This window comes from Hesperophylax consimilis, chromosome 12 (genome assembly GCF_061612785.1).
Source record: "Hesperophylax consimilis isolate HC1 chromosome 12, BYU_Hcon_1.0, whole genome shotgun sequence".
Classification (NCBI taxonomy): Eukaryota; Metazoa; Arthropoda; class Insecta; order Trichoptera; family Limnephilidae; genus Hesperophylax; species Hesperophylax consimilis.
The window spans coordinates 35,520,579-35,546,436 of NC_142847.1; the positions used below are offsets into that span (position 1 = coordinate 35,520,579).

General features: G+C 32.6%; 2 protein-coding genes across 3 annotated transcripts in view; one reads left to right on the forward strand and one right to left on the reverse strand.

Annotated features, from left to right (window-relative positions):
- The window catches only part of LOC149419555 (uncharacterized), a 278,820-nt gene that overhangs the window by 58,645 nt on the left and 194,317 nt on the right, over window positions 1-25,858 (forward strand). The window lies entirely within an intron of this gene.
- On the reverse strand, window positions 18,483-20,491 carry LOC149419556 (uncharacterized). Of its 2 annotated transcripts, XM_089637886.1 has the most exons (5): window positions 20,265-20,491; window positions 20,081-20,161; window positions 19,886-19,993; window positions 19,698-19,805; window positions 18,483-19,595 (listed from the first exon to the last, which is right to left on the reverse strand). In XM_089637886.1, the coding sequence occupies exons 1-5, from the start codon at window positions 20,269-20,271 to the stop codon at window positions 18,721-18,723; spliced, it is 1,179 nt and encodes a 392-aa protein (XP_089494012.1). In that variant the 5' UTR covers window positions 20,272-20,491; the 3' UTR covers window positions 18,483-18,720. The 2 variants fall into 2 exon arrangements, with proteins under 2 accessions (XP_089494012.1, XP_089494011.1); XM_089637885.1 differs by having other exon boundaries at window positions 20,081-20,491.

Genomic DNA, 25,858 nt, shown 5'->3' on the forward strand with positions numbered 1-25,858 from the left:
TCACCGGACCTAACTGACTCAACTATTGTCAGACTGTTTTGAAAAACTTATATATTTGATGTCTGTATATTTTGTATCGTTATCAAGTTAAAATCTGCATGGACACCTGAACATTTTCCTCAATTCTTCATAGTGAATGTCAAAGATATTTTCATTATGATCAAAGAAAAATCTTTGGCCGTTGAATTTTAGGTCTAATCTAGTCTTTAAACTGTCCAAAGAATTAAAAATTAAATTCACGGACGTGCTTGACTCCACAGATTGTTCTTTTTATAGTCTAGAAGCAGGAACTTTTGGTCACACGTTTTTTTTACTATTGTAAACAAATGTACTCTCTTCTGTCAGCTTTAATAATATTTGGATGATTTGTATAGCGCCGCTTTTGTGCAAATCATCTCTTCTAAGTCTGGACTCGACTCCAATCGTCCAAATAATTATGAAATTTTCCATATAAATTCGCCTTCCTTCTCTCTATAATTTTGAAACGATAGTATAGAACACCCTTGAAGTGTGAAAGCCAGAAACGTTTTAAAACAATGAATTTTCTGTTTATAAAATTGGAAGGTTTTATGTTTATCGTCTTTAATTTTTAGGAGTGCAAGATAAGGGTTTTTCTTGGTGTAGGTAATAATCCATTTGAATGCTGCTAATATTTTACATTGTAGTCGATTTGCAATTTTTTTATTTATGTTTTTTTAAACCCCCATTGGAATATTGCAGTTTGTTGTTTTTTCAATGTTTATTTAGATATAAGCAAGATTTTTCTTCTGGTAGGACAAAACTACACAAAGAAAACATAAATACACATAAATAGATATAATTCGTATAATAGTAACAAAAATAATTAAAATAATCTTGGTAAGTACTTTCGAATATTCACATACCTATATACCACTTATCCTACAGTTACGTTTAGTCGGTTTAAATCTAGTTGACAGATTTTGTTACACATTAGTGGACCCAGTATAGTACCTTGAGAGACTCCATGGTGGACTTGAGATGGATGACTGCTTGCATTTTCTGTACCAGCATAGGTACTGCATTTTGTTGGCTAGGTATGATTTTAGTATCAAAACCTCGTTTCTCAATTTTTGCTAGAAACATTCAATGGCTTACCGTGTCGAAATGTGTGTGTGCATGTTTGAACTTATGTTGTCTACCAATATTTCTATAATGAAGTCCTTCGTAAAGTGCTTGGTCTTACTTTGTGTATTATGTAATTATTACAAAAAATAGCTAAAAAAATGACTAACTTATTATTTTAATTGTAGTGATAATCGAAACACCACAAATGATAACAATAAATAATGGAAAAAGTCACCGCACGACCCGGATTAACATTAACACAGATGGGCCCCGCGAGCAAAATACAATGTAATCCATCGCCTTCTGGTTTAAATGAACTATCGCTAAGTGTTCGAATTCTGTGTTTCAACTAAGTGCATTATTAAATCACCTTACGTTCTTAGTTTATCCTTCTTGATACACCAGCAGAACTTTCATATTTCCACACTTTACTGATTAATAATCGGAATAGTTACAAAGTCCTTACTAGTTTGTTGCACACCTCACATATACGAGTAGGTACATAGGTTTTATGTAGCGCAATGAAAACGAACAAGGGAAGGAGAAAGGAAAGATAAAGGACGAAGGACAAAAAGTGCCAATATGGCCATATAGATTCATTAATTGAAGACAGCTAAATTAATTTCAATTTTAAACACCAGTTTTAAACATTTGAATTCAAGTCTTCCAGCCGGGCGATACGAGTCAGACCATTATTATTTATGGGTTAATTTCATGTACCGCGATAAAATCATTCGTACCCACATTATTGCCAACGCCCAATTTATACGGGCTAGCCAATTAAAGCCATCTTGAACAATCGGTTTTTTTCGAAATTGAGTCATGTTTCTTATTCCTTTGTACAAATTATTATCGTCATATTCTGAGTATTGGCGATTCAAAAATATTCACCAGAAATCATTTTAAGCTCTGTTTACCTCCTTCCTCATTATAATGATGTACATGAAAGAGTGGTTTCAACAGCCTTCTCAGCGGCAAGATCATATATGGGTTTTCGAAATTAATTTCTATTCAGTAATAAGGATATAATATTATGATGCTCAATTGGATAAAGCGCCTTAAAATTGTCTTTTTTATATTCTTATTTGTCAAGAGATCTCTTTTTTGTCTATTATTTTAACAAGCAATATCTTTCCTAATCAATGTTAAAAAGCTCAGTTTTCGATACGAAAAACCTAAGCAGTACACTGGTCCTTTTAAATAGAGCTTAACTTGGGTTACACTGTCGTTGGCATGTCTCGTTTCTGATTCTCTTTGCAGTCAGAGGTTTATTTATCATCCCTAAGCTCTAAGCTTTAGGTTTATTATTCTAATATGCTCAGAGCAGTAGGAATATTCATAGAAGATGCTCAAACCAACCCCATTAAGTTATTATTAGGTTGCTAACTATTAAATATGTCTTTGAAGATGGCTTTTTGCTGTTACCTGTTACCCAGACCATTACTGTTATTATTCCCTTCGGTACGTATTTTGTTGGTAAATTATTTAAATCAAGGATTTAATTGATAAGTATCCTGATAAACTTTAAATAAAATACTAATGTTTTGTCACGATGTCCGAACACGTGTTCGTAAAAATCCTAACACATGTGCATTTCGTAATTATATGTTAAGACAAACGCAGGTGTATGAACACGTGTTCCGATATTATTACGAATTTACACCTTATCCGGAAGCCTTGCAGTCCCGTTTTTAATAGGATTACCAATAATTCGAAGAGATTTTTAATAAATCAACATTACTCATTTTTCTCCGTGCGGTATAGAAGGAATTCGAAAGTCTGTAATGATAATAATAACGCCCTTTCTCGCTCTTACAGCTGTCATATTCCTATTGGATCCGGACATTTGGGTATCTTGTGTGGTATGAATGAAAGTATACATACATAATAATCGCCTAAACTATTTAGCTCTAGGCGCCATGTGACTCAGTATGGCGCCAGTTATTGTATTTTATATCTAGTTTTTAATATTTTTTTATATTAATTCATTGACACATGATTCACTGTGGTTTTACTGGAAAAACACACGTATTCGAAATCGATGTCACAATTTAAACTTAGGTATTATAGTAAAAAAATATGAATCAAATGTAACAATGTGGCTTGCGGTTTAGGTGAAGGAAATCATATTGGGTTTCTGCGAGGAAAACCTCTCAACTCATATGTATTTTGGGACTTGATGATGAGTTTTGTTATAAATGTGAACTTTATCCCATGCTGCTTCACCTAAATTCTAATTTTGTCATTTTGGTTATTGATTTAACCTTTTCAGTTTTATAGAATATAAATAAGAAAATATAAAAAAACAAGTTTTTTACATCGGTCAAAGGAAACCGTATTGTTACAAGATTATTAAATATTTTAACGGTGAACAATTTGCAAGTGTGACACATATTTAAAGCAGTTTAACAATAGTAAGACAGTGTAACAACCACTTCGTGGCTTCATTCAGGAAACAGGTTAAACTTGTATCTATCCCCACAAAGAAACAAAATATGTTCTCTTAACCATTTATTTTATCAAAAGGGTTACATAGTATTTTCTTTCTCTGGGTTGCTGATCTCTGAAGCAGACCGTTTACGTCTCCTGGGTCAGACCTGCCAGAGGTAGCCAAAATTAGGTAACTTAACGTTCTAGAGAAAAAAACATTTATTGGTTCATCATACCTGTGACATTCCTGCCAGGGATTACATCTGTAAGGCAGAGAGGCGAGGTGAAAAACTAAACATTAGCGTCCCTCGTCCAAATTAGTAAGAGACGAAGCGATGCCGGAATGAGAAAGTATTCAAGATCTAAGAACCAATCAATATACGATAGGAATAAGCATAATTCTAGATCGTTTTTATAATAATTTTCTAATAACTCATAGGAACCTATAGCGGCCTTATTGTGGCATTAATAAAAGGAAAAAAATAAAATGATACTAAACTTGATAATCTTATTTATTATTAAATTCTGACAGTATTTGCAGTATATATGATTGACTGGATTGTTCTCACGTGAGAACATTTGTAAAAATCCAGAATAAATAAACAAATTACGACAAAAAATAAATTATATATTTACTGCCTTATTATTAACTTCTTCAATACCTAACTGCAAATTCACTTTGTGGCGTCATTTGAATTTAAAGAAAATAAATTACTTTGTACACACCACTATTTAATCAAAATAATATATGATCTTATTGTTTTAGTTAAATAGTGATGTATACAAAGTGTTGCAACAATTGTACATTGTGGTATTTCTTCTTTGAGAGAATTACTGAACGATCCGAGTGAATTATTAATGATGGGTAGAACAAAATATAACATTCTTATGCAATACATACACAACCAACTATCATACACACTCGCTAACCAATAGGATGCATGATCTGGGCAACAAGTTTAGGGGTACTATTGGTACATTTATTGACTCCATTTATAGAACTAAGCTTAATCTGTACCAGCACTTTGGTAATGTAGTTTTAGTGATTTGTCTTATATATGTAATATTGTTCTTGTTTGTGTATTATTTTATGTTACCGTTACATTTTTTACTAATATTGTTTTATATTCATTTTATCAGTTTCTTGTTATATCATGCTTAAATTTTTTTTTGTAAAATTTTCGATTGCTCACTAAATATATTCTGGATAAGCCCGGATGGGCATAAAACCAAATAAAATAAAAATATAATAATATCGGTGTAATATTTATACTGTTTATTGTCACACTGTTGTACAGGTTACTTACTATAAGGAAGGTTAATGATAAAAATATGAAATAAAAAAGCAGACATACCCTTTTATATGTATAATCATCTCTTTCATACACGAATGTCTCTTTCTTACTTTCAGAGACACGTTAATTACACAAAGTTATACATTTTCTTTTAATTAAAAAAAAAAAACTCATTTCCATATTTGGGGACGATGTGTTGATGGAAGATGAGGGAGGGAATACAGAACCGAGTAATGGAATCAGTGACTTCGTGAGTTCTTCGGAACACATTATTTTGAAATGCTAGTAGAACAAACACTGCATTGTGCTGGCAGGGAATATCCCTTAACGGTTTATAGGTATACTTAATTGCAACAAAAACGAGAAAAATACACGAATACTTATTTTTTCCCCTCTAAGGACCACAAACAATGGACAATAGAGAATATCAGAATAGAGAACCAAATCAAACATTGCGATTAAAATTGGAACCATTTTCCGGGCGCAATTTCATTCCGGAAGTGGTCTGAAGCGTGACGTCTAGCTCACTTCCGGCAGCAGCAGCAGGGGTAGGTGCTGCCGCAGCGGCGCATGCAGCATCCACATACACACCCTCACACACTCACACCCTCACACACTCACTAAAATTGTACACAAATACTGTAAGGACTGAAAGTGGCAAAAGAGGCATTGACCACGAGGGTGTACAAATATACAATCTCCTTCCAGATAACCTTAAAACGGAGAGTATAAATCTATTTAAAAAAAAAACTTTTTAATCTTAAGTTATCAAAACAAAATTAGAAAACTACTTGTATGTACTTATTTAAGTTAAGAAAATGAAATGTAATTTCTTTTAACTTAATAAAAAAAATAAAAAAGAATATGAATCGTACGAGTCTATGGTCTTTGACCGGCTGTTGTATCTGGTAACACTTTCTGCTGCAGCGCAATGTCCTCGTGACTTTCTCTGTTATATAATGGGTAGGTATAGTTCAATCGCGGTCACGCCATATTGTTGCGTAACTGTTTTCGTGTCTATGGTTTGAGAGCGTGGGGCTGCCAACCTAATGTTGCGTTGATTAATTACTGTTTCTGCTCTGAAAAGGATGTGGTTGGGGTTAATCGTTATATATCCACTATTTGTAAAACATTGCAAAAAAAACGAACTACAAAAATGCAATTTTCGGAAATTGAAAAACACAAGTGAAAGGAACTAATCATAAATAATACAAACTAATTAAAAAAAAAACAGTTTCTTTATGTTATTATCAAAGTTTTCCACCATACTAAATTAAATTAGGTAATTATTACCCCTGAAAAGTTTTCTCCAAAACACAGGTGAAATCATAGGACCTTACTAATAAACGTTTTATCAATTTTACACAACTGGTAAACAACAATTTTGTAGGGTAAATGGCTGTTTATCTAAACAGGAAGAGGAGGGTGGGGGAGTACCTGGCTATTCAGATCTGGTCACCAAACACGGCTAAAGTCATTTCAAGCAACGGTGTGATTTGAAATTTTCACGGCCAAAAGTATTGTAGTGATTTGTTTTTGGGGTATTACTCCGTGTTGCGCTACCTACTTCTTTAGCCAACGTTTCGGTCAGCATTGCGATGTCCATCATCAGGGCGGATGTGTAATCTAAGGTTGTGGTGAAATGTGTAAGTACATATTTGTACACATATTCATATGTGTAAGTACATATTTCACCACAACCTTAGATTACACATCTGCCTTGATGATGGACACTGCAATGCTGTCCGAAACGTTGGCTAAACAAAGAGGTAGCGCAACATGGCATAATACCCCAAAAACAAATCACTATAATCATTTCAAGCAACGTTTCAATACTGAATGGTCATTTTAAACATGTTTTCGGTGGCGTGAAGTACAATATGTATTTTCAGTGAATAATCGTTTTGATGATTGATAATACACAAAATGTTTAGATAATTGATAATAAACAAAATGTTTAGATAATTGATAATAAACAAAATGTTTAGATAATTGATTGTAAACAAAATTATTGTAATAAACTTTTCTGGGTTAGGATAGTTTTTTTCAATTTAAAGAGATTATCCAACTTGGGGTACTATGGTAACTATATTAAATTAGGTTATTTTGACAGTTTAACTACATAAAAAATGGCTGCCAATTGATTTAATGTCCCTATCGAAACACCGATCAGCTGTTGTACAATTTTACATTTTGACAGCTAGTCCGAGCTTGGTAGACATAAAATCGATAAGTATCTTTTTTATAAAGCAGCTTTGCAACGCCCGCTTCACAAAAAATCCAATATTTACCATTTTACATACACAGGAGCGACGTTGCCATAAAGCATGGATTAATCTGAAAAGATCCATTCAAAAGAACTAGCAAAATTAAAATGTTAATGAAGGAATTGCCGTCTTACACGATACTTTATTCGTATTAATTCCCATTGGAAACTATTTTTACGATCACTTTTTATTTATTTATTAAAAAATAGTCTAATACAATAAATTCAGAAGCTGCTCATCTCACTAGGGCATTCTTGTGTCGAGATGTGCAGGTTAACATTAGTTGCCATTAGAGAAGAATTAATATTTTATGATCGTACTTCGCCATTCCTCCTTGAAAATAATGAATAATAGTGGCATATGTCTTCTCTATCTCTTCTCTTCTCTTCTCTATTATACTAAAATGATGTCGCTATCGGCGTCTGTCTGTTTGTTGGCTTAGTTCTTCTAAAGTACGCAATGGATTTTTATAGGATTTTCACTATCATTTAGAGAATTTCTTCCGATACGTATTTAAATATAATTCTAGAAAGTAGAGAAAAGTCGAGCAACACCTGGTATATGCCAGCTAGTATGAATTTTTAAATACATATTAATGAAAATAGTTGTATTGTCGTAAAAAACTTTGTTTTACTGGTGATTTTTTTAACAGTTTTTCATAGCCAACAAATCTAGAATTTTTCGTTATATCAATGTTTACTGACATCTTCGTGTTGCCAAAAACGTTTTTTTGCTGTGGACGCTCAAGCATATTTCTGGCACTGAATCAAACGTTGTTACCTACGTCCTACATATTATTATTGTATTATACCGGAATTGCGTAAACTGGAACAAGTAAACAACTTAATGTAAACATCTACTCTTAAAAATAAATACTCATTACGTTTATTTTTTTCCAAAAAGTAATTGTACAAACCTCATGTATTTTCCTTGGGTGACGGAAGGTGACACCAGTGATACAAAACCTGCAGTTCACGAACCGGTAGGAACGGAATAATGTTATAATATTACAAAGTTTGCGGTCTATACACCGCACTACTCGAAGCTAATGGAACTATGGAACCCATAAGATTCAATATTAATATTGAAAAATTTCGAGTAAGAAAGTCGAAATAATTCAGATTGAAAAAAAAATCTTAATTAACCACGGCCACCATTTTGAAACGTACAAACAAATTTATATACAGACGAAATGCAAAAAAGTGATGGACTTCGTTACGCTTAATCAATTAAAACAGGAATCCTACGCTCAGTCAATTAAAATAGGACTCCTACGCTCAATCAATTAAAATAGGACTCCTACGCTCGGTCAATTAAAATAGGACGCCTATTCTCAGTCAATTAAAACAGAACTCCTACGCTCAGTCAATTAAAACAGGACTCCTACGTTCAGTCAATTAAAATAGGACGCCTATTCTCAGTCAATTAAAACAGGACTCCTACGCCCCGTCAATTAAAACAGGACTTCCCAGAAGAGCAGCATTTTCGATTTCTCCATTTATTGCCGAGATCTTCCATTGAATCTTTGCAAACTATTCCTAAAACTATATTATAATCTGCGCGTTCATAGAAGGTGTTAATTTAATTTTTTTTTGCTATCAAAATCACTTATTGACTATTTTTTTTTTAATGATTAACTAATGTTTATAAAACAAGGTTTTTTTGTGTTTCAATTTGTATTGATATTTCAGGCGACTAATTATTGCTTATAATAATTTGTTATCCTTCGTTCTATGCATAAAAAACCTTCTCTTATAAAAAATAATAATATTTGACAAGTCAAAATATTTCACCAACAAATGTAGATATATTATGTCTCGAAGCCATCTAGTGGAAAATTTAGCACTAACAAAGCCTTTCCTACAAAAATAAAGTTGGTTGTTTACAGGTGAATAAATATAACAAGCAGTAATTGTTGATTGAAGTACTAGTACATATTGAATTATACATATTATATTATCGACGTGGCATCTGACCGGACATCAAAAGGTGCTGGTTCAATTCCCGTCGGCGGCATTTATTTTTACTCGGGAGATATTTTTAATTTGCATTGATATTTAAGGCGACTAATTATTGCTTATAATGAATTGTTACTGTTTAGTATTGAAACAGATTTTTGGATAAAACCTACCATTTTTCCCATCTCCTTCCCTAAAAACAGCCTTACCCACATTGGAGAAATAATGAAGATTTTATGTTGCACTGTAAATTGTCGCAAGTCAGTCGAATTCGTGTCGTATAACAAGAAGGTGCAACCTTAGTATCGTTCGTTGTATTATTCACATGCAAATATCAAAATTCTCTCGTTTTCTCGTTTATCTCGTTGTGGAGGAAATTCACCATAACAGTGCAAGTGCATCGAGAGCCCTTATTGCCCGGATTTTATGGGAATTCCAGGTAGGCTCTTTCCTTCATTCCACTTTTTCATTTTAATGTGTAATAGAACACGTTACAGTTAGGAATTATTTGTTTGTGCCCGTACATAACGTAATATGAATACATAGTTTTGTAAGTATAAAATCTCTCTTCTTCTCAATTCTCAAGTATTCCATCTAGATTACAAAATACGTTACGTTTAGTCTAAATGGTTGGCGGTAAACAAGGGCTGGTAACTCTTGCCTTGTCTTAAACAGACTGTTTGAAATCAAAGCATGTTCGCTATTTATATTTAATTCTCAACGCCTTGAGCATTCAATAAACGATATCGCGTCGTTTAACTTAATCGCTCCTTTTTCAAAGGCTCGCATTAAAGACCGGGTGGAAATCGAAGCCTTCTAATAACTTTGGCAACTGCCCCTTATTTCTTAGGGGCAACTTTCTATTACATCGTAGATACGATAAAAGTCTTTCGTTAAATTTTATAGGTCAACAACAACTACTCTACGTTTTCTTACTCTAATCTTAGTAATACTAACTATGAAACAATTTTTGAAGTGTGAGGCGTAATGAAATTTGCTGTGATTTTGTCACTGAAATTTCTAGGTCATTGCATTTATTTTCATCTTGGAACCTCGTTCGTTTATAATCTATACAGGTGTAAAGGGGAGCACTTGACTCACTTTAATCACTGATTCCTGACATTGTTTGGAGTAAAAAATTTAAACGAAATTTTGGTCACCGTTTTTTTTTTTCGAAAATAATTTTCAAAAATTCTTCCCCATCCGTCCAATACCTACTGATTTTCTATGTTTTAGTTGAAAAAAAAGTGACAGGAGACCAACATTTCATCCACACTTTTACTCCAAATAATGAAACGAATCACTGGTTAGTACGTTCCTTAACACACCGTGTAAGGTTTGAAATATTTAAACTGCCCAAAAAAAGACTCGGTAACTAGATGAGTCGTGAATCAAAAAAATAGGTTCCACTTTTTTTACCTCCAATTGACCTCCAATTGAATCCAAAGCCCCCAACGCTCTAACGCCAAACGACCACCAACTGCAAATTCCGGCTTACACGCATCGCTTATCCGTTCTTATAGTGGAACACGCATGCAACACCGCCTCTAATTGTATAGCTCTGTGGCTAGGTATATAAGTTTTGGAAATTACAAATTACCACCCGTGACGTACATATTCTAAATATTATCTTTATTTTTGTTTTATTATTAGTAGGACAGCGTGAATACGATTGAAATAAATGTGTTCTTTTTTTAAAATAAATAAATTAGGCATCCTGTATGATTCACGATTTTTTCTTGAAGGGTCATTATATACATCAGCAACCGACAAGGAATACCAATTATTTTGACAACAATGAGTTAGGATTCACTGCCCAAATTCAAACGTGGCATCATGTCAATAATTTAAAGTATTCAATGCGCATACATACAGATACACACACACAAACACTCACACATACATTACACACGTCACACACACCTATAAACCACACAAGTCACCTGGTAATTAAGGAATAAACATACCACTTAATGCAATAATATGATATCTTCAATGTTTTTTTTCTTGAAAAAAATTACGATAATGGTATTTTTCATTTTTATGTTGACATATAAATTTCCTATAACGATTTAAAATATGCCATTTTGGATTTGCCGCCAGAATGACACGTTCGTTAGTATACGTGATTTCGGCGGTGCTGACGTCACGCCGGGCGACGTTTGTGACTGCCGTCTTACCAGATTTGGCGGTTTCCATGTCACAATGTGTTGTTATTTAATAATTAATGAAAATATGAATATTGCAAAATTTTATTACAATTTCAGAATCAGAACAAAAAACTTAAAATCTTCCACACATTTTTAACGGTATTCATAGTTTGTGAAAATACCCCATTACGTGATTTTTAATGTATGGATATTATGCAAATATGACTTACACGAGGAATTATCTTATCATTATTTTTACTTAAACTTCTTGTTTTCTTTAGACATCATCTTAAATTCGGTGTACTACATGGTTTTCCAATAAGAGGTGTTATTTTGATATTCAATCGTAAAAGATTAATGGTTTTGTTGCTTTTGTGGCACGTAACGCCGTCTTGTTGAAAGTAAACGTTGTCCAGATCAATACCATCCAATTCCGGCCATAAAAAATCATTAATCATCTCTCGATAGCGATCCATTCACCGTAACTGTTGCTCCAGCCTCATTTTAGAAAAAGTAAGGTCCAATGACTCCGCCGGACCATTAACCGCACCAAAAAGTCACACGTTGAGGATAAAGAGATTTTTTAACAATAACTCTTGGGTTTTCCGAGCGACAATTTTGTTTGTTGACGAAGCCACCGAGGTGGAAATGGGCCTCATCACTCAAGATGATTTGCATTTGATTCACTCAAGTGAATTTTAATAATTTCAATGCGTTGTCGAAGCGTGTATCGTTCCATTTTTATTTATGGCGTAGTTTCTACTTGTCAAATGTTCAAAAATGACAGCTTCAAAAGTAACATCCACCGAAATAGCGGGCTATTCAAAATACACCTCTTATTGGAAAACCCTGTATTATCAACACTCTAGTTCTAGCGAAATTTATAATTGCTTAACATCTTTGTTTTCACACAAAGCGCGCATCGGAAGCCGGTAAGAGTGAAATATCCAGGAAAACGAGCAAAATATACAGACATAAGAAGTAAAATATACACTGAAGGTACGAACTTCTCTAGAAACATTTATGATGATATTATGTTGTTATTAGTGGGTCCCCAAAGCACAGGTTGTTATAATAAGTTATGAAAACACCAAACAGCTCTGCCGTACGTACTTTGTTCCGAAGCCCGGTCAGATCCATATTTTAATTAAAGCATCCGAAAACAACATTATCGTGGAAATAACACGGAAAATTGAAACACTCTCGGAACGTATCCAAACGAATATTGATAATCATATTGGTTCCTGCGGGAAACGGTGCGAACTTTGCTCTCATCGAGTGGCCAAATGTATGAAATCAGATAACATTGGAAATTTGGATCTGTATTGAAATAAATGAAACAATAAGTTGTTATCAGTGGTATTAGGTTGAAAATTGTTCAACATTTACTCGACACATGGATAATAATAATAATAATACTTGGATGACTTGTATAGCGCCGTTTTTGTGCAAAAACACCTCAAGGGCGCTGTACAAACTTATGATACATTTCTACAGTGATCTATGTTAATATCAAACATACATTTATGTACAATGAATTATTTAAGTACTAACTAACAACAACATTTATGTACACTCCCCTTCCATACACAAGCAAATGCTTTCAATGGAAGAGTAGTAAAAAAACCCAAGATGTAAAATTAATTATGTACCATGTAAACATATTATTAAAAAAAAAAATAATTAAAAAAAAAAAAAAATTACTTAACTATTTATGGAGAAAATATACAGTACAATACTTACCTGGTAGGTCACTTGAGATTAACACTTAATTAACATTATCTAATATTTATTGGCGAAATTTAGATACAGGATTTAGGACTTAATTGAAAAATTGAATATAACTGGACTTTCTCTTAGGATTGGTATATTTAATTTAAGGGTACGACAGCTTCAAAAGGTAAGTTTTTAGTTTAGACCTGAATTCTGTTGGACTTGTTATGGATCTTAGTTCCGGAGGGAGTTTATTCCAAGCCTTCGGCCCAGATAATCCGAAAGCGCGATCACCAAACTTAGTATTTGGCTTGCGCATCGAACAGTTCAAATTTTTTGCGTAAATTAGTCAATGATTGGCTCGAGGGGTCAAACAAAAGTGACCACTTCCCTTCATTATGTGTATCATTTATTTATTTATTCTTTCCTAGTTTATTTTTATTTTTCACTTATTAATATAAACTAAGCTTGTCACTTTTACCATCCTAAAACGGGAGGTTCCAAGTTGGACAGTCAAATTTCACTCATATGTATATATATCTTTAAAAAATGATGTATTAAATTTGTGATTATAATTTAAAATAAAAAAAATAACTTTGTGAGCACCACTTTTATAGAAGTTTTATCGCTGTTTTATAATAGTGATATTTACACAAATTGTTGTATTTTAAATTATAATGTCACATCACAAAGTATAAATATAAGAAATAAAACGAATTATTTGTGTGCGCCCGGTACATACACAATATGAATATTAATAAATAGTTTTGTCCGTAAAAAACTAAATTCTTCCAAGAAAGGCGTACGAATACAATAAAGTATCGATGATTTAATACAATATTCTATTAATTTGTATGCCTTTCTTGAAAGAATTGAGTTTTAATATTGCGTATGTATGGACGGAAACATATTTTCAAGCATAACTTGCAAAACGTGTGTTTATGTGAAACAATTAAATTAGCGCCATCTATGAAAGAGTAGATTATAAATTCTATTAAGTTTATTTATTTATTTTATACCTAGATAATATTCTAAATACATAAAGTTTCTGTTTTCATAATCCAATAAATAGAGTAATCCCGCTGTGGTGTGCGTGCGTTAAGTTAGTGTTCGCGTGGGTGTAACTACATACTAGCAATTTACCATTTGTCTCCCAATTATCTCACTTAATTCGTCACGGGTCACGGCCGTGTCAAATATTCGCCATATTATTGGGCAGTCGCTAATGATGAAATGGGCAAGATGGCGATCTGGTGACACGTTTAACTAATTCGTACACTTATGATCTCGTCTGTATCGTGATATTATGTTTAAAAATATTTGATTTTAACAAAGCACGTTTTTCTACCGTAAGAAAGGCTGAATGACAGAGTTGGCTTAGGCCTGGCCTGGAAATCTATCAATCTCTAAGCATTCACACGATGACATTTGGATTAACCCAACACCCATTGTGCGGACAATATAAAGTACTTGCTGAAATTTGACATTATTATTTTTGTTTAATGTATGAACACAACACAGCAAAATTGTTGCAAGATAATATATAATATATATGTATAATTTTTCTCATTAAATGTATTATGTAGTTTATATTTCATATTATAAAATGAAGGCCTCAGCACGGGCAAGCCACCCAGTGAGGCCTACATTACTGGAAAACCTGAATTGTAAATAAAAAAATATATTGTTAATTCTGAATTTAAAATATAAGATCGACAAATATATATTTTAATAATTAGGTCCCAATGGTCAAGTGGCTAAAGACGCTGTTCTGGTAAAACAGATCCTGGGTTCGATTCCGAGTTGTGACCGTTATCTTTTTATCTTCTGTGTATCGTTTTGTTTCATTCTGATTTGTTAGTACTTCTTCAATTATATATTCGTAACACTATTGACAAAATGCAGTAACTTCATTTCAAACCATATTTCTTTCGTTACAATATCCTGTATTGTTATTCACTTTATGATATTACTTGTTACTCCTACACCAAAATTAAGAGCTATTTCTCTTCATTGTCGTAGAAATACTTTTAACCATTTTTTAAATTGAATTTGTAATAATAATAATAATTGATTAATTTAATCACCTCAAGGGCGCTGTACAAATATATTTCTTAAATAGTTAATACTAGAACTACTGACTTATCTCTAAGACTTATATCTAGTGACTTACGACTAAGGCCTATAACTACTATCTTAATGACATATATATTTAAATATGTAGAAACTAATGTGTTATTTTAGAATATTATAAATTAAATAAAAAATAACGATTCAACACATGTATTAATTACACAATAATTAGTTACGGGAAAATTAGTTGCAAGATGATATTGTTAATTTTGGATTTGAAATATGATACGAAAAAATATGTCGTTTACTAAATAGACCCCAATGGTCGAGTGGTTAATTATATTATTACACTGTTCATCCTGGCGTTAAAGTGTTTAATACCTACTATTTTCCTATATTTCCTATATTCATATGTCCCATTTTTAATAATGGCCTACGAACACGATCGTTAGTTGTAATATAATATTTTGAATCAAAATATCCTTTGGCAATTATAATATTTCTCTTGACTAGATAAAAATGCTTTTAAAACGAAGCAAGTTTACATAAAACCCGGTTCTACAGTGATGATGACGATATAGGTCCAATTTTATTTTATATGTTGACAGGCACAACAAACACTATTTTGGCGTAATAAATTGAATTTAATGTGCAACTTTGACGGGAATTAAAGTATATTGGCGTAATAATTTATGAATTTCAGAAAATCAGTCAAAAGTACATGATTCCCGTATTTATAATAATATTAGATAACCTACTTAGCTGAAAAATTAACTCAAATGTTCTTTGGTTTCTTTAAACTCGTGCTTAATTGCTTTAATTATATGTAGGGTAAACCACCCTATCATTGGCACTCCACCAATTTATTGGCATGCTCTAGTTTTTTAAGAAAATCAAGATTTTTTGTAGCCAGATCTTATATTTTTTAGTAGAAATTAAACAGTAGTATCATTTATTACTCAACTGGCAACACACGTTTTAATTTTTTTCAAACATGGCGGCGCATTTACCATCTGTTTGACAAGCCGCAACCTGTGCGACAAAAACAATCAAAATATTCGTTTTTTACTAAGGTAAGAGCTATCGTAATCTTTTAAAAATTGCAAATCTATTTTGTTTTTCTTATACCTAATCATTTTGTTTTATTATTGAATATATTAACTCCCTTTTTAAAACATTATTTTATAATTTAACCGCCAACTTTTAGTTATTTGCGGGGTGCCAACATTTGGTATGCGTAAAATCGGTTTATCCATTTTATTGGCACACATGCCAATAAAAGGGCATTTAAAATAATTTCAGTTTATTAAAAATTATACCTTGTTTGTCTCAAAATTGAGTTTAAATTGCATTGAAAATATTTTCTAACGTTTTGAACACACCAATCCAAAAGTTGGCCCACTGCCAATTATATAAAATCCATTTATTGGCACGGGTGTCAAACATTGGGTAAAAACGTGCCAATAAAAATATTGTCTTTTCAGCCACTTTCAAAATGAAGCCTAGTCAGAAGAAGTCTAGAGAAAAAATAGTAAAAAATGTTTTTAACGGAAAATTTATACCTACAAAAAGCTCTCCACGAAATATCAAAAGGCATGAGCAAAAAACTTGCTGCAAAAACCTTCAGCGTACCACGGTCTACTATACAATTCAGATTGGAACATCCTGATCATCGCTCTAAGCCCGGTCCGTCCACAATTTTAACTGACGAAGAAGAACAGCTTTTTGTTGACTGGATAAAAATCAGTAGCAAAAAATGGTTTCCAAAGAGGAAAGAAGATTTGATAAAGAGTGTTTCAGACTTTATCAATAAATCGGGGAGAGCCAGCAGTTTTAAGAATGGTGAGAAGTGGTTTAAATTGTTTTTAGCTAGACATCCAACAGTTACATTTCGAACACCAGAAGCCGTAACAGCTGCCAGCTCCACAGTCTCTACATCTGATGTAAGAGGCCACAGAGAGATGGTCACAAATGGCACTTGACGTATGCTACCAGTGAATTATGTACTAATTTAGGTATCGCCGCATTTCAACCATTCAAAACACAATGGCAGAAAACTGTCCTAATCTATCTCAAGCGTTAACGAAAGATGTTTCACAAGATGTTGAGGAAATAGTCCAATGCTCTGAATTAAATTATTTTATAGAAGATACATCAACCCTACAAGAACCTATTCCAGAAACGGTTAGCCAACAACCACACAATCATCTTTCACCCACTCAACAAGCATTCATTCAGCCAGAATCCATAGAGCAAGTATCCTCCCAAAAAGCCTCTACTTCCTTACAGCATGCTTCGATCTTACAGCCATCATTCACTTACGTACCAAGCAACAAACAACCATCCACACAACAAACATTTGTTCAACAAACATCTATCTACAAAGCGTCCGTTAGCAGTCAGCAGCAATCATCAATATATTCAACTCCCCAAAAACCGTCTATGAGAGTAACTGGAGATGTCAAAATAGGTGCAGATCAAAATAATTTTATGCAACTGAAAGTACCACTGGTTAAGGAAGATAATATATTAAAATTACAAGATATGTTGGTACTTCCTAAAACGCCACAAAGAAAAGGGATAAAAAATACCAAGAAGACGCCTTTTGTACTAACATCTGCCGAATGGAAAGCTCAGGAAATTGAAAAAATTAAAATTAAAGAAGAGAAAGCAGAAGGTGTTAAAAAGAGAAAAGAAGAAAGAGAACAAAAGAAATTGGAAAAAGAGAAACAAATGGTAAAGAAAAACAAAAAACAAACTAAAGACAACGTGTCTAAAATTTTGTTTTCGGAAGATTTCTATAAACTTGACAATGGCAAATTGAAAGCTGCACTTAAAAATAATAAGAAAACCAAAAAGCAAGTAGGTACTAGCAAAAATTGCAGTGCTGCTGAGATAGAAAAAATGTTGACTGAGGATTCAGATGACTAACGTGACTTAAGAATTACTTATGATCTTAATCAATTAGATTGTGATTTAATTAAATATAATTAAGGAAGTTAAATAGTCTTAAGCTAAAATTGTTCTATTTTTTGTTCAAGCCTAGGTAGAAGGCTTTTTTGGTTTTGTTTTAAAACTTTATGGAAAGTTTATTGAAGACCCCAAGGCAAGAAGTTGTTAACTTACATTGAAGGCATTCTGAGATATTTAGACTTTTGCGTTTTGACTTATAATTTTTTATTTGAATGTCATATACAATGTGCTGATCCTTCATGGTGTAGTAAACAAACCAAATTTACATTACATTTAGTAATATTAAGTAGTTTTGCCGTCTAAAAGTTAAAATAAACATGTTTTCTACAAAAATATGTAGTTAACATGTTCATGCCATCTTCAGGGATAGGTGAGGAAGATACAGAATTGAAAGGCAAGAACATGTTAAATTCTTGTTGTTTTATTTAATCAAACAATAAGAATGATATAAAGTAACTAAATAATAATTATTATTGAAAAGAAAAGGTAGCAGAGCATGTGTCAATTTTTTTAATTTTTTGCATGTGAGACTTTTAAAAAATCCACGATAAAACTCATCCAGGTATGGTTACAATTTTTGGATAGCATTCCATTTGGCCGCATCGATTTCTTTGTTATCTCTCACTTTTGATGACAGCATTGGCGGGGAAGATAATGTTTCAAACTTTTTTTTTTAAGATCCACTTCTTTCCAAGGCTCTTCTTCGGAGAGTGATTTTCGATATTTATAAATCCCGAATTCCTCCACTCTTATCCAGCGAATTCCTATTTGAAAGTTAACCTTTTTTCCGATAGTGTTTTTTGTATTGTGTATAAAGTTCAGATGCCTTTTTCTTATCATGTTTTTGCATTTCAAATGCAGCTTTATACATATTTACATGAACTTGGTCAGATTTTTTGCTATCGCAAGTCCCACAAGTGTCTGTCTTAGGCACACCAAACGACAAGTTGAAATCCTCTGTAAAGATCCTAGTGTAACGATTCAACGAAACAGGGGCATACTCTTTTTCTCCACAAAACATATTATAGAGCTCATACAGTTTTGGGATTGACAAATCGGATGCGAGGTACAATTTATGGGGATTTTTGTTCCTGGAATAATGTGAAGCTTCTGCAGGGAACATATTGATGTGTTCTCTTACTTCTTTAAGCTGGTTATCTGGTGTTTTGTTAGGCCTCGTGCAGTGGCGACCTCTGTGACTTACTGCTGGTGATAAAACTCCTGCAGCTACTTTTCTCCTCGAAATATCTAATCTGCCTCTACCTATTTGGTAAATGGATTGTAAGGCTGGTTTGCAAACTTGTTCATTAATTCCTTGTATTGAAACAGAGTACGTAATATTGCAGGATCGTTTGGCCGAAGTGATCCTGGTTATATTTTTAATATTCATCGATCTCAATAACAAAGTTGATTGGGCTTCTGAATGTAGTGAATAAAACTCTAGAAAGAGTTTTTGCCTAACTTCGGCATTAAATCTTGAATTACATTTCAATCTGCAGTTGCTAACACAAAGATTTTCTTCCAGTTTTGGTGTTTTAGCAGGTTTAAGGCTTTTTTTATAATTAACATAAGAATCACCTCTCATCCTAGCGTCCCGCGCTATTTCTCTTGCTCGCCCTAGCTTGGGCCTCTTCCTACTCTTTTTAGTGCCTGAAAATAATACACACATTCATATCAGTTAGCGAATAGTCAAAAATGATTTTTTTTAAGTTAATCTGAAATTATATACCTAGGTACAGCAATACAAATTACCTTCTAAATGACTGTTTTCTATATCAGAAACGTTTAAATTGTTTTCAATTTCGCTTTCAGCGTCCTCAGTATATTGTCCTACACTGCTTTCCACAGCAAGAGCTGCATCTGAAAATAATAATTTAATCTTCATTACATGCAAATCAGTAAAATAAAATTCAATTCAAGTTATAAAGCCTTATCCTCACCAGTTTGATTTAAAGTATTGAGTATCTCATCTTGTTGTACGTATTCCAAAATTATATCTCCTGTACCAGTGGTAGTAGCGATATACTCTAGACTCCTCTGATTATCTTCTGAAAATACAAAGTACAATAAAATAATCATTTTTAGTTCAATGTTCAAAAGAATTTAGTGTCGCAATAAAGTATTTTTAAGTTTACCTTCCATTAACATGACATCATGTTGAGGTATTCCTAATAATATCCCAAACTCAACACCAGTCAAAGAGTCTTGAACACTTTCTGAAACGAAATATTGTAAAGCATTAATGAAGGAATTCAAAACATAAGAAAACATAAAAGAATATTCAGAGTCACAGAGTAAAACTTTTTTTTTTGCATTTACCATCCATTAAAATTACATTATTTTGAGGTATTTCTAAATGCTTCTCAGGTTGTACTAAATTAGTGGACTCTTGAACACTTCCTGAAACAAATTAATAAGCATTACAATAAAAATTTGTTGACTTTTAGACAGAAAAACACCAAAACAAAAATGATCCACCCATTTTCAAACTACTTTAAGGATAAATTAAGATGAACGATAATGTTTTATACAGCTTACCTGATTCCCTGATCAATTTTTGACACATTTTCACAATTTTTTCACCTCTGGAACTCATTTTCGATGATTTTTAAATAAAAAACGTGCACTGCAAAACTTTTTAAAACCACCAATGTAAACGTCAAAGTGAGTGAATAACATGTTAACCATAAAAATCTAAGCCAATGTAGATGGGAAGAAGTTGTTAATTACAGAATTACGGCAAGAACTTGCTAACTTAGTAGTTAACAAGTTCTTGCCCTTATTTTATCAACTTAATGTCACAGAAACACGTAGTTAACATGTTCATCACATTGATTTAAGCATGTTCTTGCCGTTTTTAAGCTCTGGCATGGTGTTCATTGGAAAGAGCGTATGCGAATTAGTTTAGAGAGCATTCTAACTCATTTTTTACGAAAATGTAAGTTAACAACTTCTTGCCTTGGGGTCTTCTATTTAACTATAAGCGTTTCAACTGATATGGGATGTTCCTATATAAATAAATGTTACTTTTCTCAGCAAAGGATTTTATTTTGTTTATTTCTATTAAGAATGATCTTAAAATAGGTACCAACATAGACGATTTATAATACATTTTAAAACCCCTACATAAGACCTAGCAGCTATTTTTCAGTCTCGGGAGAACAGTGACAATAATAGGTAATAATCACTGCCAATGAAAGGTTTGGCTATGCCAGAAACTGGTATTTGAGGTATTTTTTTAAAAGGTACACTATATTGAAGAAAACGATATAATTTATTAATGATAAGTACTTTATAATATTCTGCAGAGATTAGAAGACCAATATAAATGCTTTTCTCTTTGTTAAAACATATTTTTACATGCAAATTTTACCGGTTTTGTGAAGTAGCTGCTTAAAGTGCCAATAATTGGGTGGTTTACCCTAATTCCGTTAATTAATATTATGATATAGTAGGCAGGTACTGTTGATTGAGCTTAGCGAATTCCTATTTTAGCTGAATCGTTTTGCATTTCGTCTGTCTTTAAATTTGTTTGTAAGTTCCATTTGTGGGTTAAGACGGTAGCCGTTCATTAAGGAAATGGTACCTACCTGTCAGAAAAGTTTGAAAAAATATGTTTCATTGAGATGATTACGTTTCTGAGGAAAAAATCCTTTTTTGAAATAATAAAAAAAAATACTTTACGTACTTACAAATCTTGGGAGGACATTTTGGTTTTTATTTATGAAATAGGAGAAAAATCCACCCATGAATTTTTTAAAAACTATAATACAAGTATTTAAAAATGTTTTGAAATACAGTTTGTTTGAGGATTGTACCTTCCTTCTCGACAGAGTCGACCCCGTTGACAATCTCGCCAAATGCCGTTCGGGTAGGAACGACATTTATTTCGTATATTAACCGCTATAACATCATGCGATTTGAGAAAAATGCGTATATGTCCACCTGTGTGTGCGTGATTGCTTCCAAAATTTGATAGAATGCATTGTTATCGACACTGAGAATATCTACCGAGTTTCAGCTCAATCGAATGTCGGGAAGTGGGTTATTTTCTGCTTCCAAGATTTGCATTAATTCATTCCTTAAAACAAAAGCGAAATTCGAATAGATGTATTTAAAAATAGAAAATTTTAACAATACTTTTTTGGACGCAACCCCTTTAGATTTTTCCTATTTTTGCTGTCTCAGTTCGTAATTTAAATTTATGGCTTTGTAAGGATATACAAAAAGCGAATAATAGCGAAATCCTTTTGACTAAATCTCGCGTTTATTCCGAGAGACGCTTCGTTATAAGACAGAAAGTGGAAGTTATTAATGAACTATGCAAGGACTACACGACAAGAAGTGCCTGTTTTTCTGAGGGTCTGATCAAAGCTCCGAATATTCATTAGACTTAAAGTATCCTAGAAGATGGTGCTAGTTATTTAGTTGTTCCACTGCGCGGTGTTATTTCAGTTGGTCGTTTAATTTTAGGGCGCGCTGAACGGTGCTTAAGTTGACTGACGATTTATAAAACGCTGAAAAAAACTTCCAGGAATAAAAGATTAAAATTTTCTGAGTTTCTCATATTAATGAAAGTTGTTATTTCATTTATTTTCAAGTTAATGATAAAATATCACAGACGAGATCTTGTAACGAACATTATTAGGGCGTTTTACACGATGCTTTTTTCTTACCCACGTGGAAACTGTATCGGGACCCATATGAAAAATGTTTGCTTTACAAGATCATTATTTTCGTACATTTTATATATTTTAAAGCTTATCCTTGAAGTACATAGTACCCATCATATTATTACATATTTACCTTTTGCTGTTGCTGTCAGCAAATAATTAAAGATATAAAAGAAATTCACAATAACTAACAGTAATACGTTACGTTACATCAGTAATAAACACATATTATGGACTTTTTAACAAAATTTTAAATGTGAAACAATATAACATAGTGACATATACATATAATGACAGACAGATCGTCGCCAGTTAGCAAAAAATTTACCGAAGGAGGTTTTCTTTCTTTATTTCAAGGAAACATTATAATATGTGCTTAAGCTGTTTTCGTGAACGTAAAGGTCACAAAAGTAATTCTTAGTAAATTGAATAATTATTATGGTTTTTGGTAATGAGATTGAACAATTTGTTTATTGGTTGTTTGGACAGTTTAGAACTAGGGCAGCGAGATGTCAAATAATGACCACCATCTTAAACTGCACGAAAATTGGTGTCAAAATAGAACATGTCACTTTTTTCACCCCGAATCCATATGAAGAGGACCCGTATGAAAAGTGGAAAAAAGCATCGTGTAAAACGCCCATTACTTCTACTTCTCGTATAGTTAGTTAGAGTGATAAAGACAGTATTTTGATCCAGAACGTCGAATCTCCACAAATTATCAGCAATAGATTGATACAATTTTCGGTCCTATAGGGTTGTATAAAATATTTTTAATTTGTAGAACTCCATTTTTATCTGAAGTTGATTTACTAATTTTTAAATAAAAAAACCCCAAAAATTAAATAATTCAGTGAAATTTACACATTACATGAAGCAAAAAACATAAACGATTTATTGAAACAATTTTGAACTTCCCCACTTTTATTTTTTTTATCATTACCGGTTTGATACTATGGCATAGGTATAATATACGCCTACAATTTTTGTGGTATCAGGAGTGTAAAATTTTATACTATATACCATAGTTAAGGAAAAATTTAAGAAGGCCGTGTTGGGCTGAAGCCGGTAACGGTCAAAAATAAAAATGAAAAACGTTAGAAATTATTTTATTACTCATTTTAATCGATTTCATCTCAAATTTTCAGTATTAAAAATTACATAAATAAATCTTCTATACTGGTTACCCCCAGTTTGAACCCATATAAATATATTTTAAAGACAAACTTGTAAAAAAACCCTTTCTACGTGAATTACTCTTAAAAATAACCCACATCACCCATTTTCTCTATAAAATATATTACTTATCTACTTTAACTACTTGCGCTTATATCACATCCACTTAACATACAGGGTGTATCGGCACTAACCCGACAAACTTTAACCAGCTATTCCTTAGCACATTTGGAGTAAAAAATGTTATGGGCACTTTGCTGTCCGGTAGCATTTTTTTTTCAATTAAAAACAAAAAAAATAAAAATTTCTACACTCCATCACTGTCATTGGCATTGCTTTTCGTGTTCAACAGCTGTTATAAGCAAGTATATCGAAAAGCGTCTTCGCTCTTTCGCACGCACTAAATAATAATAGTTAAAAATGAGACGAATGGTGCCGTGCCATTTCGTTGTGATTGTAAAAGCGCGCCAATATAGGTACACACGTACATTATATACACGGAATTCGAATAAAATATTGCCAGATGGGTTTTCAAACTTTGAAAAAGGATAAAACAGTGGTGTCATGTGTTGAAAATATGAATAGTAAATTTTTTATTAAAAAAAAACGTCACCGGACAGCAAAGTGCACATAAGATTTTTTACTCCAAATATGCTAAGGAATAGCTGGTTAAAGTTTGTTGGGTACGTGCCGATACACCCTGTATAATGTAACTGTTTTTTACTTTCTCATTCTAATGTACTTACTTAAAACACGTAATACCTATCATATTATTAATTATTTTTAAATAACTACAATAGTGTACTGTGCACTCCTCTTCCAAATACAAGCCAACGTTTCTATCGAAGAGTACTATTCAAATCTCTTAAGATGATAAAACCCGATGTAAATTCGATTTTATACGTAATTATTTTATTTCTTTAAAAAATATATATTTTGAACACAAAGATAGTAAATTACATGCTACGAAACTATATAATGCTCCACAAAATCAAAACAGAAAATAACGGAAATGATTATATTTAAACCAAAGGAAAAACATGTCTGAGAGAACAAATTTTAATCTACTTGCAAACATTATGAAGGAGAAACTGTATACAAAAATTTTAAAAAAGCTTCAGATCGCCGAAGAACAGAACGTTGTCCCCGTAAGACAGAGACCCTGGGTTTGATTCCCAGTTGAGACCGTTACCTTTTTATATTTGTGTGTCTTGTTCTGTTGTTTCTTTTAGATTTATTTATATTATTTTCTTCTTTAATGATAAATTACATTGATGTGTATATATAACCTTCAAAAGTTTTTCCTATGGATATTAAAAGCAGAATAACTCAAATATCCAGTCAATCAATCCATATAAAAATGTAGGTAAAATAAGACAAGGAATTATTAAGAAAAGTTATCAAGAAAAGCATCTTAACTTCCAGTCGTTGCACATCACTTGTTCCCTTTGAGCAACTGGCAACTGCGCTCATTAAGGCCCGAAGTTGGTGTTATTTTAATTTGTGTTTAAAAGTAGGTAGCCAAGTTCCCCCGCTAATACTGCCTTCTACTCCCTGTTCCGTTAGTAGCTGAAACTGAAGACTTGTTTGCACATAAATTAAACAGCTTCCGAAGTCCCCGGTTAGTTAACAACTGAGGATGTATTTTTTTCTTCCTTTTTCAGAAAATGCGACTACTTTTGCCGGTAGCGTTGGTCTGACGCCGGTGTATTTCTTTGAAGCGACATTCTTATTATTTTTGCGATGGGTTATTTTTCTCTTCTGCTTTTCAGTGATTAATTCTTGCTTTTAGTGACCAGTTTATTAAGGAAAGTTATTAACATAGTTATTAACAAAATTATTATTTAGAAACCTTAATTTACTACTGCTTTGTGCGAAACATGTGCCTTTGAGATTGAGACGACCAAATAATATTTTTAAAGATAAACTATTGTTTATAAGACAAAGATAAAGCATAAGGAATAACATTATTATAAGCAATAATTATTGTCCCGAAGCACTCATCCGAATTGAAAAAATCTCCCGAGATAAAAATAATGCCGCCTTAATTGGTTTTAAAAAGAA

Coding starts and splice junctions, on each gene's coding strand:
- LOC149419556 (XM_089637885.1), bottom strand. CDS start 20,267: ATGGTAAATGCAAAAAAAAAAGTTTTACTCTGTGACTCTGAATATTCT. Junction 19,994..20,080: donor TGATGTCATGTTAATGGAAG/GTAAACTTAAAA, acceptor TTGTATTTTCAG/AAGATAATCAGAGGAGTCTA. Junction 19,806..19,885: donor CAATACTTTAAATCAAACTG/GTGAGGATAAGG, acceptor TATTATTTTCAG/ATGCAGCTCTTGCTGTGGAA.